This window comes from Indicator indicator, chromosome 20 (assembly GCF_027791375.1).
Source record: "Indicator indicator isolate 239-I01 chromosome 20, UM_Iind_1.1, whole genome shotgun sequence".
In the NCBI taxonomy this organism is placed as follows: domain Eukaryota; kingdom Metazoa; phylum Chordata; class Aves; order Piciformes; family Indicatoridae; genus Indicator; species Indicator indicator.
In genome coordinates this window covers 11,432,675-11,445,872 of record NC_072029.1, presented here as the reverse complement: position 1 = coordinate 11,445,872, position 13,198 = coordinate 11,432,675, and the positions used below count along the sequence as shown (strand labels likewise).

Below are 13,198 nucleotides of genomic sequence, written 5' to 3'. Positions count from 1 at the left end.
TATTTCTGGCTTATCAGTGGAGGAATGCAGCAGCTGAGGCTTAGAGAGAGTGGGCCGTCAGGAAGGCCCTGAAGGGGCCCCCTCCCCACTCCGTGCTATTAGAAGTGTGAGAGCCCAGCAGGACTCAGAGGGGAGAGTTGGAGAAAAAGGCAGAAAAGGGAAAGAAAGAGGAAGAGAGAGAGTGAGAGAGGCTGAGCAGACCCTGATGGCTACAGACGAAGTTACAGGAGGGGCTCGCAAAGCTACGAAAAGCAAACTTTTTGAGTTTCTGGTCCATGGGGTGGTGAGTCGGGAAAGTTAGTGAGCTGGCTGGCTCTGAATAGAGGGATGAGCTCTGTGCTGGGCTGGATCGGCTCCTGCAGGGTGCTCCCGGGCACTGCTAGCTGCCTTGCCAGGAGAGCAGCGGGCTCTGTGAAGCCCCCAGAATATGCACAGATTCATTGCTAATACAAGCTTGTGTCTGGGGGGATGTGTGCTGTGGTTTTTGCTGTGGTTCTCCATGAATGGTGAATAGCGTGCTTTTGAGCCTGATCATGGTGCAGGATCTGCACTAGATCTGACCCAAAGGGGCTTGTAGGACACTTTGTTCTGTAATCAAACTTGGGTTTTGAAAAACAATTCAGGTGAAAGCTTGACGAAGCCGTGTGGTACTGCCTCTGGTTCTTGTCTCCAGCATTGGCTCTTATGTATCCTCTGGCTACTTAACAGGTGACTTTCAAAGGGGCTTGAAGAGATTAGCTCTGCAGATCTGTAACAGTGTATGGGAACTCACCCACGAGAGACTGTCAGGGTACCGTGCTTAATTAAAACAATCCTTCAGGTCTTTAAAAATTTTCCAGCTTTTGTTTAAGAATCAGGTCTTCGATCTCCATTTAAGGGGAAATGCTAACCCTGTTTTGCTGCCATTGGAAGCAATGTTCTTTAAAGGACTCTCCAGTGACTGAGGGCAGTCTCCATTTATAACATTTGGATTTCTTGTAGTGATGCACATTTTAAAAAACCAAAACTGTTAAAGAGCCGTAAGGAATGCAGATATTGTTTGCATACCAATAGTCCTGAGTGTTTTCTCTCTGGATGATTCTGACACCTTTTTGAAGACATCAGCAGGCTCTTGTGCAAAGGTCATAGGCATCTGAGGACTTCACAGCAGGCTCCTAAGTTGTCTTCCTAAGTCAGGTGTACTCCAGTTGTGTATCTAGCATGTGTCCTGCAGATCCTGGATATGGTGACACTAAGGACCTTTAGGTGACATTCTGTGTTTGTGAGAACAGCGAACAGGTGATGTGGTACCAGTGTGCAGGAGCACTCTGCTCAGAGCTTGGCAGGTGTACCAGGATGGCTAAAGAGCAGGTGTGCAGCTCTGCAGCAGTGGTTTTGTTTTGGGCATGTTCATGAAGATAGTCTGGTTCAGAATGGCTATAGATGGGCAGAACCTTAGGCAAGCTGGGAGGGGTGGGCATATGGGATGCTTTTGCCTTTTCCAAGGTTTCTGTGGGTGTTTGCACACCAGTGGTCTTCCTTTAGTATCAAGAAGAGTGGCAAAAATAGTTATGTGAATTTGCCTCATCCGCATCTCAGTGGACTTCTTGTGGAAGCAGCATACTAGCCTCATAAGCATGGGAAGTTTTAACTTATACCAGAAGGTATATAGCAGAACTCATTTCCATGACTTCTTTAGATGCTAGAAAAGCCTACTTTTTCTGCCCTGGGAGTTTTGCCACTGGTGGCATCTTACTTGAATATCTGTGTTTGCCTGGAATATCCGCATTTGTTTGTCATCTTCCTGCTGCTCGTTAGGGTGCTGCTTCTCTGTTATTCACTTGCTTGAACACTTTATGTATGATTCTCCTTTCCTCTATGACAATCTCCTTTAGTTCTGCTTTTGTTTCCTTGTTTGTTGTTTCCTTCAGTTTCTTCCTCATTTCGGGTTCATTTTGATCAAAATGCAGGTTGGGGTAATCAAGTCTTCCATTGCTTAGAAAAGATTCTAGAAGTTAGAACTTCATTTTTTCTCTTCAGGTCCTGCATCCTACCAGATAAGGGAATGTGCCATCACAGCTGTTACCTGGAGTTTGCATATTGCTGGCTATCGAGTTTTATTACCATCCAGTGTGTCAGCATCTGAATTCATTGTGAAATCAAGTTAGATAGCAAACTTCACTGGCATTTCTTGGAGTCAGATCCTGCTTTAATTCCAGGGGAAAAAAGAAATATCTTCACACTACTTTATCTATGATAACATTATTTGATTTGATTATTGCAGGCTCCTTCCCTACTACCAAAAAAAGAAAACAAACAAAGCAAAACAAAAAGAGAAGAAGTAAACAGAGGTAGAATGTTGTGAGAAAGTGTTTTGCTATGTTTACACTTAGGTGAAGAGGACAGTTCTGCAGGATTTTACACAGGCTGTTAGCTTTTTTGGATTGACTTGATCTTTCTGGAAACATGTTCCTTTGCTAAGGTCACTTCGCCCTTTGCTCCTGTGCACCTGATCCTGCCTTTGTTCTTTTCCATACTGCCAACATAGAAGATGTCTTCTTCCTTGTTTCTCCAAGTTAAATAGGATACCTCTTGAAAGGTGAAATCTCTTCATGGTTAAAATTCTAAAGTGCCATACTTAGTTCTTGTCCTGCTTGAGTTCTTGATCATTTGTTACACCGCTGGTTAGCAGTTCTTCTTTTGAAAAGGTTGAATTTATTTCAGTTATTTATTTTTACAGTTCTTTTACTCTGTTTCATCAGGTCTTGCATGTTGTATTTGTGGGAAGAGAGAATTAATTTTTTTTTCCTAAAGGCTTAATCCTTTGCTTTGCACTTTTTTTTAAATACCTTTCTGCTCTATCTCTGACATGTTTATGGATAAATATGGCTTTAATCACCATATTTATGTTGATTTATCTTTTCATTGATGAATTTTCTGCTGTCCAGTAGTACATTTAAGGTTGTCTTTATGACATGTCTCTTGGGTATTCAGCTGTTGCCTTAAATTTTGTGACCCAAGCCATTCGTTTTCTCAGCTTCTTCTATCGTTTAGGCTTTCGTGCTGACTGGATCCCTTCAGTAGATGTTACTTCTGTCTCTCTTTCCCCCCCTGCCCCTTCTCTTTCTTTTTTCTATGTCTTACTCAGACAGGCATCTTCCCATATAGCCTTGAGAAGGTTCATGGTGCAGATCTTGTCAAATCCTTTGTCCGGACATCTGTCCTCTTGTGACTCAATTGCAGCAATCTTCTCTTTGGTGGCTGGTACTGTTGACCTTGCCTGTGTCATCTTCACACAAGAAGCTGCTGAGAGGTTGGTTTTCTTGTGCTGTGCTTCTGACCTTTTTAATCTGCCCTGTGTCCTTTGTCTGTTCCCACTTTATCTTCCTTCCAAAACCAATCTTCTTGCCTTTTACACACAAGGTGCACCTATAAAGGTCTATGTCCCTTTCTTGACTATCAAGTCATATCTGTATTTACAATATACTTGCTGTCAATTCAAATCACCTTCTTTTTCCCACTGTGATCTTGTTCTTTGTCTTCTGTGTCATGCATAGGAAGCTCCTCCTGTTAATAGAAGTCCTTATCCATAAAATGTGGGGTTTTTTCATAGTTCCTGCTAATCTCTACAGTTTAATATTAGTGACTCATCAAGACTGCTAATTCCTACAAATCTCTGTATCACTTATGTGACTCCTTTGCTTATCCTTAGTCTTCTTTTTTGTCTGGTTATCTATCTCTCCAATCTGGTCATAGAATTTTATCCTAAGTACAGAAACCATATTATATGAACCAACATTTCTTACAGTTAAAAGAAGGATCTCAAAGCAGACCATAATATAAACAAATACTAAATATAGTGATAAATAACTCATTGCCAGTGTTAAACCAGACAAAAACATGTGTCTGGTACCCCAAAGGTGTGTATGGGGTGTCTAATAGATTTATCAGGGATTTGGAAAAGGGGTTTAGCAGTGAATTTAATAAATTTTGCATCTCCTCATGCATTGCAGCATTTTAAATGAACTGGAACCATTCAGGAGGAAGGCTTGGATGTCACTGCAAGCTGCCTTGTGTGTAGCAGCAGCCACTGCTGCTAGGAAAGCAAGTGCACGGCTAGCCTGATTACAAAATGGGGCAGAGAAGAATACAGAGGCAATAGTAAATCTGTGGCATGTGCTTACATGAATATTTTCCTGATTTTTTGGTCATCTGCATGACTAACAAGCAAAAAAAGAGGTAACTTGAAGAGCAGGCCTGTGAAGACTGCATCAATAATAGAATAGGATTTTTTTTTTTGTTTATTTACAATGTCTAAGGATTGAGACTGATTAGAAAAACTGTAAAATCTCTGTCACTGGAGGGTCTTATTCTCTGGTTAAATAAATAAATATCAGAGATGATGGAGATACTGATGATACTTCTTTGAGGTGAGGAAGGACTGGATGACCTCAAGGACTTGTATTTCAGGCTATGATAAAAATGATACTTGTTTTATTAAAGTGGGAAGAGCTAAGGCTCTTCTCCCCAGATTGAATGTCAGTCTGTTTTAAGTGGAGGAAAGTACTGTTTCTTCCAGCCAGTCATCAATTTGTAGACATCTTCGTTAGAAGTAGTGAGGTGAGGAGAATATTAGGTTTGAAAAAAAAAAAAAAAAAGTAGAATTTTGCTAGTGAAAAATATTCCACTAATTTTTATGCTAACATGGTTATAAATGCTATTTTGTGAGAGCATAAATCAGCTAAGACTGGGAAGATTAGGAAAGAGCCTCAACAAAGTAGCAATTTTGGGCAATTTGTTCTCCTTTCCTAATACAGGGACATTGTCAGGGAGCAGGACCTGGAGTGGAGTTCTTGGTTTGCTGCTGTATTCCTTGTTTTGTTTAACAAGGAGATGTTTGGGGTTAGTGTGGAGCAGCCGGGAGAAAACAAGGAACCTTACCACAGGGAGGAAATGTGACTGGGAAGGTGCTGGCAGGAGATTGGCAGAGTGAAAAAGTTGTGCGGCATTCAACCGTGTAAGCCAGCTGCCAGCAGAAATGGGAGGTTTGTCCTTTCCTAGCTGTGGACTAATTGCAGGCTAATGAATACAGAAAAGTTTGCACATAATTAAGAAAAGAAAAATCATATTAATTCTAGCTAGGGCTGCAATAGAGGTCAGTGTGGCTTTACACAATTCGGGCTTGTTGAACTCATTTGAGTTGCTCATTGAGAAAACTTGGATTTGCTGATGAATATAGGTGTAATTACAAATTACAGATGTAATTGATCTGTGAGATGTTTGAATTGCTCTTCTGATTTTAAGTAAGGAAATACTGTAGGCATATGAAAGCAGTCACATTGGCTCATTCAGCCTATATCCCCAGTTTCAGGGAGCAGCAAAGACTACTTGGAAGTACAGCAAGAAGGCAAAACCCTCATGATATGTCTCTGCACCGTAACTCTGGAGGTTTCTGGCCTAAAGCTGCCCTGTTTGTGTAGTACCTTAGTCTGGGTCTTGTTTTTGGATTGTCATGAGTTTTATTTAAAAATAGGTGGAATGCTTGAGCCTTGACTCTGGGATGAGAGCTTTTGGGAAGCAGAGGAAGGTAAATATGGCAGACAAGCAAGAAGAATTGCAATACTGATGTTTCTGCTTACTAAATGTCTAGCAGATTAATGGACATTAATGAAGAGTAACTCCTATGAAGTAACATCTGTCGTTAAAGGAGAGGAGAGAAGCCATACACAACTTCTTTTCTTGTACTTCTGAGTCCATTTTGAATCATCACATTCAGTTGGGAAGCTGTGCAGGAACTTGTCACTGTCAATGTTATCAGTCTAGTCTAACTTTCTTAAGTGTTCCAGGTACTTCTAGTGGCCCATTCTTACTTCCAGACTGCATCAGGCATCCCAAACATCATGTTTATGCCTTACAGAAATCAGTGGCTCCTGTAATGTCTTTGTATGATTATGTTGTCTAGCCAAGGTAGCTTCTCTTTTGAGAAGATGCTCTGTTTGTGTACTTGGTAATTGTTGTTGTTCTCAAAAGCTGCCAGTGTCTCTTAAGAAGAAGCCTGTGGCTGCCACTGCATGCCATCAGAGTCCTCCTGTGTTGAGCCAAGGTGGACAGAGTCTGTGTGTCAATGGGGAACTGCTGTAGTTATCTGTATTGGATTGCAGCGACTCCTCTCTCTGTAAGATCCCTTTCTAAGGCTCGTATAGATGGTTTTGCTTTTCTTTGCTTGATGCTTTTACCTGTCCAAGTTTGTGGTTCATTTTTTTCCCCTTTCCCTTCCTTTATCTGGTATGTCCAGATAGGAACACTCTTGGTTTTTGTGCTTCAGCATTTTGGCCACTGTGATGTTGTCCCTTGAGAAACCTGCAGTAGAAATACATAGAAAAACACCACTCTGGTGTCTCATTTCTGCCATCAGATGTGAGAAGTTCACTTGAAGAATGACAAAGAGGAAGAGGAAAGAGACACACCTTCAGTGTGGCAGGAGATTCAATTGGGGAAGAAAATGGAAAAGCCAAATGCATGACTTGGGAAGCTGGGTGGTGGGAGAGATGGGGACTTGGCATCAGTTTTTGGGGAGCTGTTAGCTGGTAGCTCTGACCATGTGCTCAGCTTTGGAAGGATGTAGTCAGGGATGGATTGTGCAGGAGCTCAGGCAATTGTCAGAGTGTGCAGGGACCAGCGTGCATGCATGAAATACTGCTTGTGTGCCTTCTGTGTGCCACAGCATTCGGCCTCTCTTGGCTGCTCTGCCGGCAGCTCTTTGCCTCACCTTCACAGAACTCTGAGAGTGATCCCTTCAGCTGTGGTCTTGTTTCCTGTGACCCACAGTGGTTTTGTCCCTCTGTCCAGTCAAGGGTTTGAAGTAGTGCAGAATAGAGCATATGCGTGGAATCAGTGGAGGAAGAAATGAAATAGGTCTGTGGGTAAGAACAGAGTTGGGATGGGTAGAGGGGTCTAGGGAAGGAGCATGGGTCAGTGCTGTTTGCATTGTAGCCTTCACCATGGGTGGTCTATGTTCAGGACAGATTCCATCCCTCTAAGGAAGAGGGGAACAACAGATACTAATTTGTAGACAGGTGCACCTCCAAGATGTCCTTCCAAAGATGTGATGTTATTGTGATACTCTTTAGTATCAGGACTTTTTTTTTTTTTAATGTCAGTATTCTGAAAAATTCAGTGTGTTGTCTGTCACTGCCTTCTCTTGCACATGTGTTTGAGAACAAAACAAGCTTTTAGATAAGGTAGGTACTGTTTGTGTGTTCTCCTTTTATAAAAGTTTAGATAGAGAAAGCATTTCTGTATCCCAGGAGAGTGGTGGGCTTGCAGCAGAGAGATGGCGGTTGTGTAGAGGCTAATATTTTATCTAGGGATGATATCAGAGATAGGAACGTGAGAAGGGAGGGGAAGGAATGAGGCAGGGCAAGGGGTGAGGTTGAATACGCTTTTGCTGGAGCTATCTCAGTTTTGTCCTTTCTCTCTGTTTCTTTATTCTGGTGCTTAACAAAGGGAACTGAAGGAAATTCAAAGATGTCAGACTTAGATCGAGGGTGCATTTGGCTTGCTGACCTTGTTCTCTAAGCCTTAAGGTGTCCTTCATAGAAGCAGAAAAGTGGGCCTGCAGTCTGATCCTTGTGGCCAGACAGTCTCCAGAAGGGATGAATATGAGATGGCTGTGCTCAGGATCTTGTCTTTTCTAAATGACTGTCAGATATCTCCAGCTGATTGACAGGCAACAGCGGGCCCAGTGGCCTGCTCTTTGCTGGAAGAAGGCCACAGTGTGTAGATTGACAGACAACAGGGAGACCTTCAACACAAGTGCAAGTGAGAAGCATTTTATGGGCTGTTTGTTTCTGCTGACTCTGCCTGGGTCAGAGGGTGGGGGTGAGTACGTGGGAACGGAGAGAGCTGCTCTGTTCCAGGAGTTTTTGTAGCTCCCTGTTTATGGCAGAAGATGTTTCCAGCCCAGCACAAAGGCTGCGTTCTGCCTGTTTGCTGCATCCTGTTGCTGCTCTGCTCAGTGGCCATACCCACCATTGGTTTCTACATGAATATGTGTTGAGGTCACCTACTAGGCTTCCTGTGCTGGTCTTAATCCTACCTCAGCCTTCCTTCTCTGTCCATACCAATTATAGCCATTGGCTCTTTGCTGGTCATTCATTCCCCATCTTTCTTCCCCCAGTTTCCTTCAGGCATGCAAGCACAAAGAATATCTAAGAATTGTGGTGATCAGGGAGGTCACTGAACTGGGGCTGTGGGGGCTACAAGTGGATTTGGGTGGTTAAGGTGGAGATGCATGTCCAAAATATGTTAAAAATCTTATTTTAATTTATAAAATAATTACGTATTTAGAAATTAGGATATGGTAAAGATTAAATAATTTATTTCTTTAGTAATGGTACAAACCCAATTTTCTTCCCACCTTGCTATGGACTGTCCTGCATACCCTCTGGGGTGCATGCACCCCACTTTGGAGAGTACCTGTATGCTTCTCCCTAGTACTTTCAGTCTTTAACTGTTGAAAACTCAGAATATGTTTTCCATATTATAGCACCCCTTTGGAAAGAGGTTCCACAGGCTGACTATCCACTGTGTGGCAGACTACTCCCTTTGGGTTTTCTGACTCCTCCTGGTCTCTGATGGCCAGAGTTTATTATTCTGGAAGGGGCAGTAGATAGTGAATCCCCACCTGCCCTCTCCAGGCTGCTCAGGATTTTGCAGAGCTCTAGGAAATGCCCCTTTACATTAATTTCGATCCCCTCTTTCTATGTGGGAAGTCATAGTATATTCACTTGTGTGGATGCAAGTTCCATATCTTAATCACTTCTGTGCCATTATTTGTAAAATTTTCAGCTCCACTATCACTGAACTGCAGGAACCAGAACTGCACACAGCATTCAGGACTTGGGGAAATCATGGACAGTGGCTCAGTGGTGTTCTCTTTCTCTTCTTTGCCATTTCTTTTGTTTAATTTTTTTTTTTAACCTGTAGTGAACTGACTATTTTCCCTGGAGATGTCTGTTTAAGCTCCAAGATCTTGCTCTTGTCAGGCCACAGTCAGCTCAGAGCCCATTGTTTTATGTGTGATGATTTGATTGTGGTGTTGACTTTTTTTCTGTGTAATTCATTTCAATGCATATTGAAGTATATTTTCATCTTCCTTTTAAGTATTCGTTCAGTCTCATAAGGTCCTTCTACAGTTCTTTGAATCTGGCCTTCATCCTTGCCAACTTGAGTAACTTTGTGTTGTCAACAAACCTTTTCACTTCCTTGCTTTTTTTTTCCTCTCTTTTTTTTTTCTTCAGGTTGCTTATGAATATGTTGAAAAGCAAACCTCCACATATGCCTTCCTTTTATTTTCACAACCAATTACTTTTACCTCATTTATAGCCTTTAACCAATTATTGTCCCTGCCTATGGCAGAGGGATTGGAACTAGATGGTCTTCGTGGTCCCTTCCAGCCCAAATGATTCTGTGGTTTATCCATAATGGATGCCATTGCTTCTTAGTTACCTAAAATGACTTTGTAGAGGGACTTGACTTTCAAAAGGCTTTTGTATATAATCTTTGTTATTTACATACTGCTTCAAATGCTTACAGAGTGTGTGTGTTTGTATTTTCACATATGTGTAGACCTATAATAAACATGCATCAAAAGCAGTGTAAGCAGCAGGATGAGGGAGGGGATTCTGACCCTCTACTCTGCTCTTGTCAGACCCCACCTGCATTTAGTTCTGGTGCCCCCAGCATAAGAGGGACATGGAACTGCTGGAGCAGGTCCAGAGGAGGGCCATGAAGATGATCAGAGGGCTAGAGAACCTCCCCTATGGGGACAAGCTGAGAGAGTTGGACCTGTTTAGCCTGGCGAAGAGGAGGCTCTGGAAAGACCTTAGAGCAGCCTTCCAGTACCCGAAGGGGCTACAAGAAAGCTGAGAAGGCACTTTTTACAAGGCTTCTAGTGATAGGATAAGGGGCAATAGCTTTGAGCTTGAGGAGGGGAGATTTAGACTGGAGATTAGGAAGCAATTCTTTCCAGTGAGGGTGGTGAGATACTGGAACAGATTGCCCAGGGAGGTTATGGATGCCCCCTCCCTGGAGGTGTTCAAGACCAGGTTGGATGAGGCCTCGAGCAACCTGGGCTAGTGGGAGGTGTCCCTGTCCATGGCAGGGGGGGGTTGGAACTAGATGATCTTTAAGGTCCCTTCCAACCTAAACCATTCTATGAATTTTGGTAATTCTTAGGATTAAACTAAGGTCTTCTGTCTGTTTTAAATTCCATTTTACAAGTGGCAATTATTTTACTGGTGGTTTTCCTTGATGACTAGAAAGGATTAGGATTTAGAATTGAGTTTTATTGTGTGTCTTGTACAGCATTAAGCTTGTGATTTGGCCCAAAGTATCTCCCCAGAGCAAGTGAAAGTCATTGCAAATTTCAGGATGCCTAAAAGGGCTGCTGACAAGCTACCACATCTTGATCAGAGGCATGACTTTATCTTAAAGGATTCTGGTTGCTGGGTGAACTTACATGGCTTGCTGGTGTAGATGAAGGAGAGGGCTCTTAATGGAAAATGTTTTGTCGTAGTGTTTTCATGGTTCACCTTTGGTTGTTAAGTCTCTCTGCTGATCAAAGCAGCCTGCTACTCAGTGCAAAATCTGAAGCACTGGAGATGTGAGCTTGCTTGTAGCTTTGATGAGTGTGTGAACTGCACCAGTTTGGACAGCCCCTGGGTGCACTGAGCTTTTTCTTTGTTCTGAAGAGCTTTCTGCTGTAAACTGGCCTGGACACTGGGTGTTTTTCCAAGCCTAGTATTTTTCATCTCTGTTTCTTGACAACTTTATCACCGAATGCCTCTTTGTGTGCGGCTGGTCAGAATGGGGAACGTGCTGGAGCTAGTGTCTGATTCTTTACAAATGTCTTTGCAGCTGGAGAAACACCGACCAAACTGGATCTTCTTTCTGTTTTCCTTCTTGTCTAGCGACCTGGGATGCCATCAGGAGCTCGAATGCCCCATCAGGGGGCTCCCATGGGTCCTCCAGGCCCCCCCTATGTTGGAAGCCCCTCGGTGCGACCCGGAATGCCCCAGACCGTGATGGAAACAACAAGAAAACGCACAGCACCGCAGCAGGTGCAGCAGCAGCAGGTGCAGCAGCAAGTGCAGCAGCAGCAGCAAGCCACTCAGAACCGCACTAGGAGGTGAGTGTTCTGGAAAGAAAACGCAGGAGGACAATTTCAGGAAGGAAAAAAGTATCTTTTTAGCAATATGTAAGACCTTTATGATCAGATGAGCCAGAATAGAAGATGTATATATTGCCAGTTTCCTAAAGCAGGAAAATCATTGGTAAATTTTGTGAGTTTGTGTGGTCATGAACAGGCTGACCTGTACTGATGTCTAGTTTTGTGGTTGTAATGCTTTTACCTCGCAGCTCCACTGGGCTCTAAGCCTGGCAGTGAGATCTAGCCTTTAATGTTAATGACGAGTTCTAATATAGTACAATTACTGTGTTATTTGTTATCTGTTCTGGAGTTTCTCTGATTTTTGACTGCTTGACAAAATGGTTTGTAAATTAGATAAGTGGAAAAAAATTTTGGTTGGTCATGTGGAACTTGTCCTGTAGTCACTCAGGAGAGCCATCACAGAACTTGCAATTGTCACAGAATTTGCAGTTGTCACAGGCATTCTGACACGTAAAGAGAAATGACTTTATATAATTAGAGGGATTTTTTTTAAAGATACTTTCTTTTTGCAATATGCCCACTTTGCACAGTGCTGAGTGCATGCTCTCTTTAATAACAGTGTGCTAATTTCCTTTTGGAACTTACTAGAACTCAGCAGTCTTGAGTCCCACGTGAGAGCCAGTTCCTGATGATACCTAAGGTGCAGCCATCTAGGTGGTCTGCCTTCTGCAGAATCATTGTAGATTCAGACAGTGTTCTGGTGCTGTCATCGTATCTAGTTGTAGGTACAACCTGGCTCTCTAAGCTCTGTCCAGGTTATATGCTTTGGATCAGCAAGCCAGACTTGGGAATGCTTGTATCTGGGATGGATCTGGAAAGGACACCAATGCTGAGAGACTTCATTCATTTTAATTGAATAAGGTTGAATACAGGGGGAATGTGTGTGAGTGCAGCATGTGAGCACAAGAGATACATGTGCATCTTCGAGGCCTTACCCAGCCCAAATGCACATTCCCTAGCAGCTCCCAGAAGGAACTCCAGCAAACTGCACAGAATTGTGCCTAATCTTCAAATACACGGGGTAGACAAGGGCCTGAAAAATTGTCACTGATGGGTAATTCAGGTAAACTTTAGTCACTCTCTGGTTTCCAGAGATCACTAATCAGAGCATTTCTGAAAAGCTGATGGCCTAGCTCACAGAAGGAAGCAGTTCCCCCTCCCCAATTCTTAACTTCAGTGCTTCTGGTTTGGAACCCAGCAGTAGTCTCTACTGAAGTGAGTCCAGCTCACACCACTGCTTCCTAGGTACTCAGGGAAGTTTCTCTGTTTCTTCTGCCCATGCCTTCCCTTCAGATAACCTGTTGAATGTTTTCCCCTCATTTATTTCCACCTGTCTGACATTTCCCATTGAAATCTTTCTGAATTTTCAGGTGAAACTTTTCTAGCACTGTAACTGCAGTTTTGGGAATAATTGAGTCCAATGTTTTATGGCACAAATGGGCCAAGAAGGCGTAGTCGTCCTTTCTTGGTGGATTTGGTGGAGCCCAATGTCTCATTTCTGTAACAGACTGCTGGAGAACTGGTTGAGACACAAGATGTTGGAGGGTTTTGGTTTGTTTGTTACTTGCATTTTAATTGCAAGCCTTTGGGTTTGTTGCAGATGCACACATATTCCATTTTCCTTTGGGAGGGAGCAGCTTGCTCAGGCATTACTTCCAGCTTCTGTGAATTGCTTCAGTGCACATGTGATTTTGTGAGCTGTGGAAGGTGTTGGAGGTTCACACCATGTAACATTCCAGTCCCATTATTCCTGAACTTTTAAAAAGGGATGTCATTCACCTATGAAGTTGGAGGTGATGTGGATGAATTTTCTGCCCCTGGGGAAGGATGCAGTTTGCACCTCCAGTCGTAAAGAGTCTCTCGGGCTTCTTTTATCTGGGGCTGGGGAAGAATCTGAGAATCTGGTATTTCAGGCCAGGCTAGCAAAGGCAAGAAGGGAATATGCCACATCTATGTGTGTAGAAACAGCTTTTGTGTGGACGTAGC

At 43.0% G+C, this 13,198-nt stretch overlaps 1 protein-coding gene across 1 annotated transcript in view; it reads left to right on the top strand.

The window, feature by feature from the left end:
* Nucleotides 1-205: 205 nt before the first annotated feature.
* The window catches only part of SMARCD3 (SWI/SNF related, matrix associated, actin dependent regulator of chromatin, subfamily d, member 3), a 41,554-nt gene continuing 28,561 nt past the window's right edge, over nucleotides 206-13,198 (top strand). The window contains exons 1-2 of the mRNA XM_054390042.1: nucleotides 206-283; nucleotides 10,953-11,170. Of these exons, the coding sequence (XP_054246017.1) occupies nucleotides 206-283; nucleotides 10,953-11,170 (296 nt within the window). The remainder of the gene's footprint in view (nucleotides 284-10,952; nucleotides 11,171-13,198) is intronic.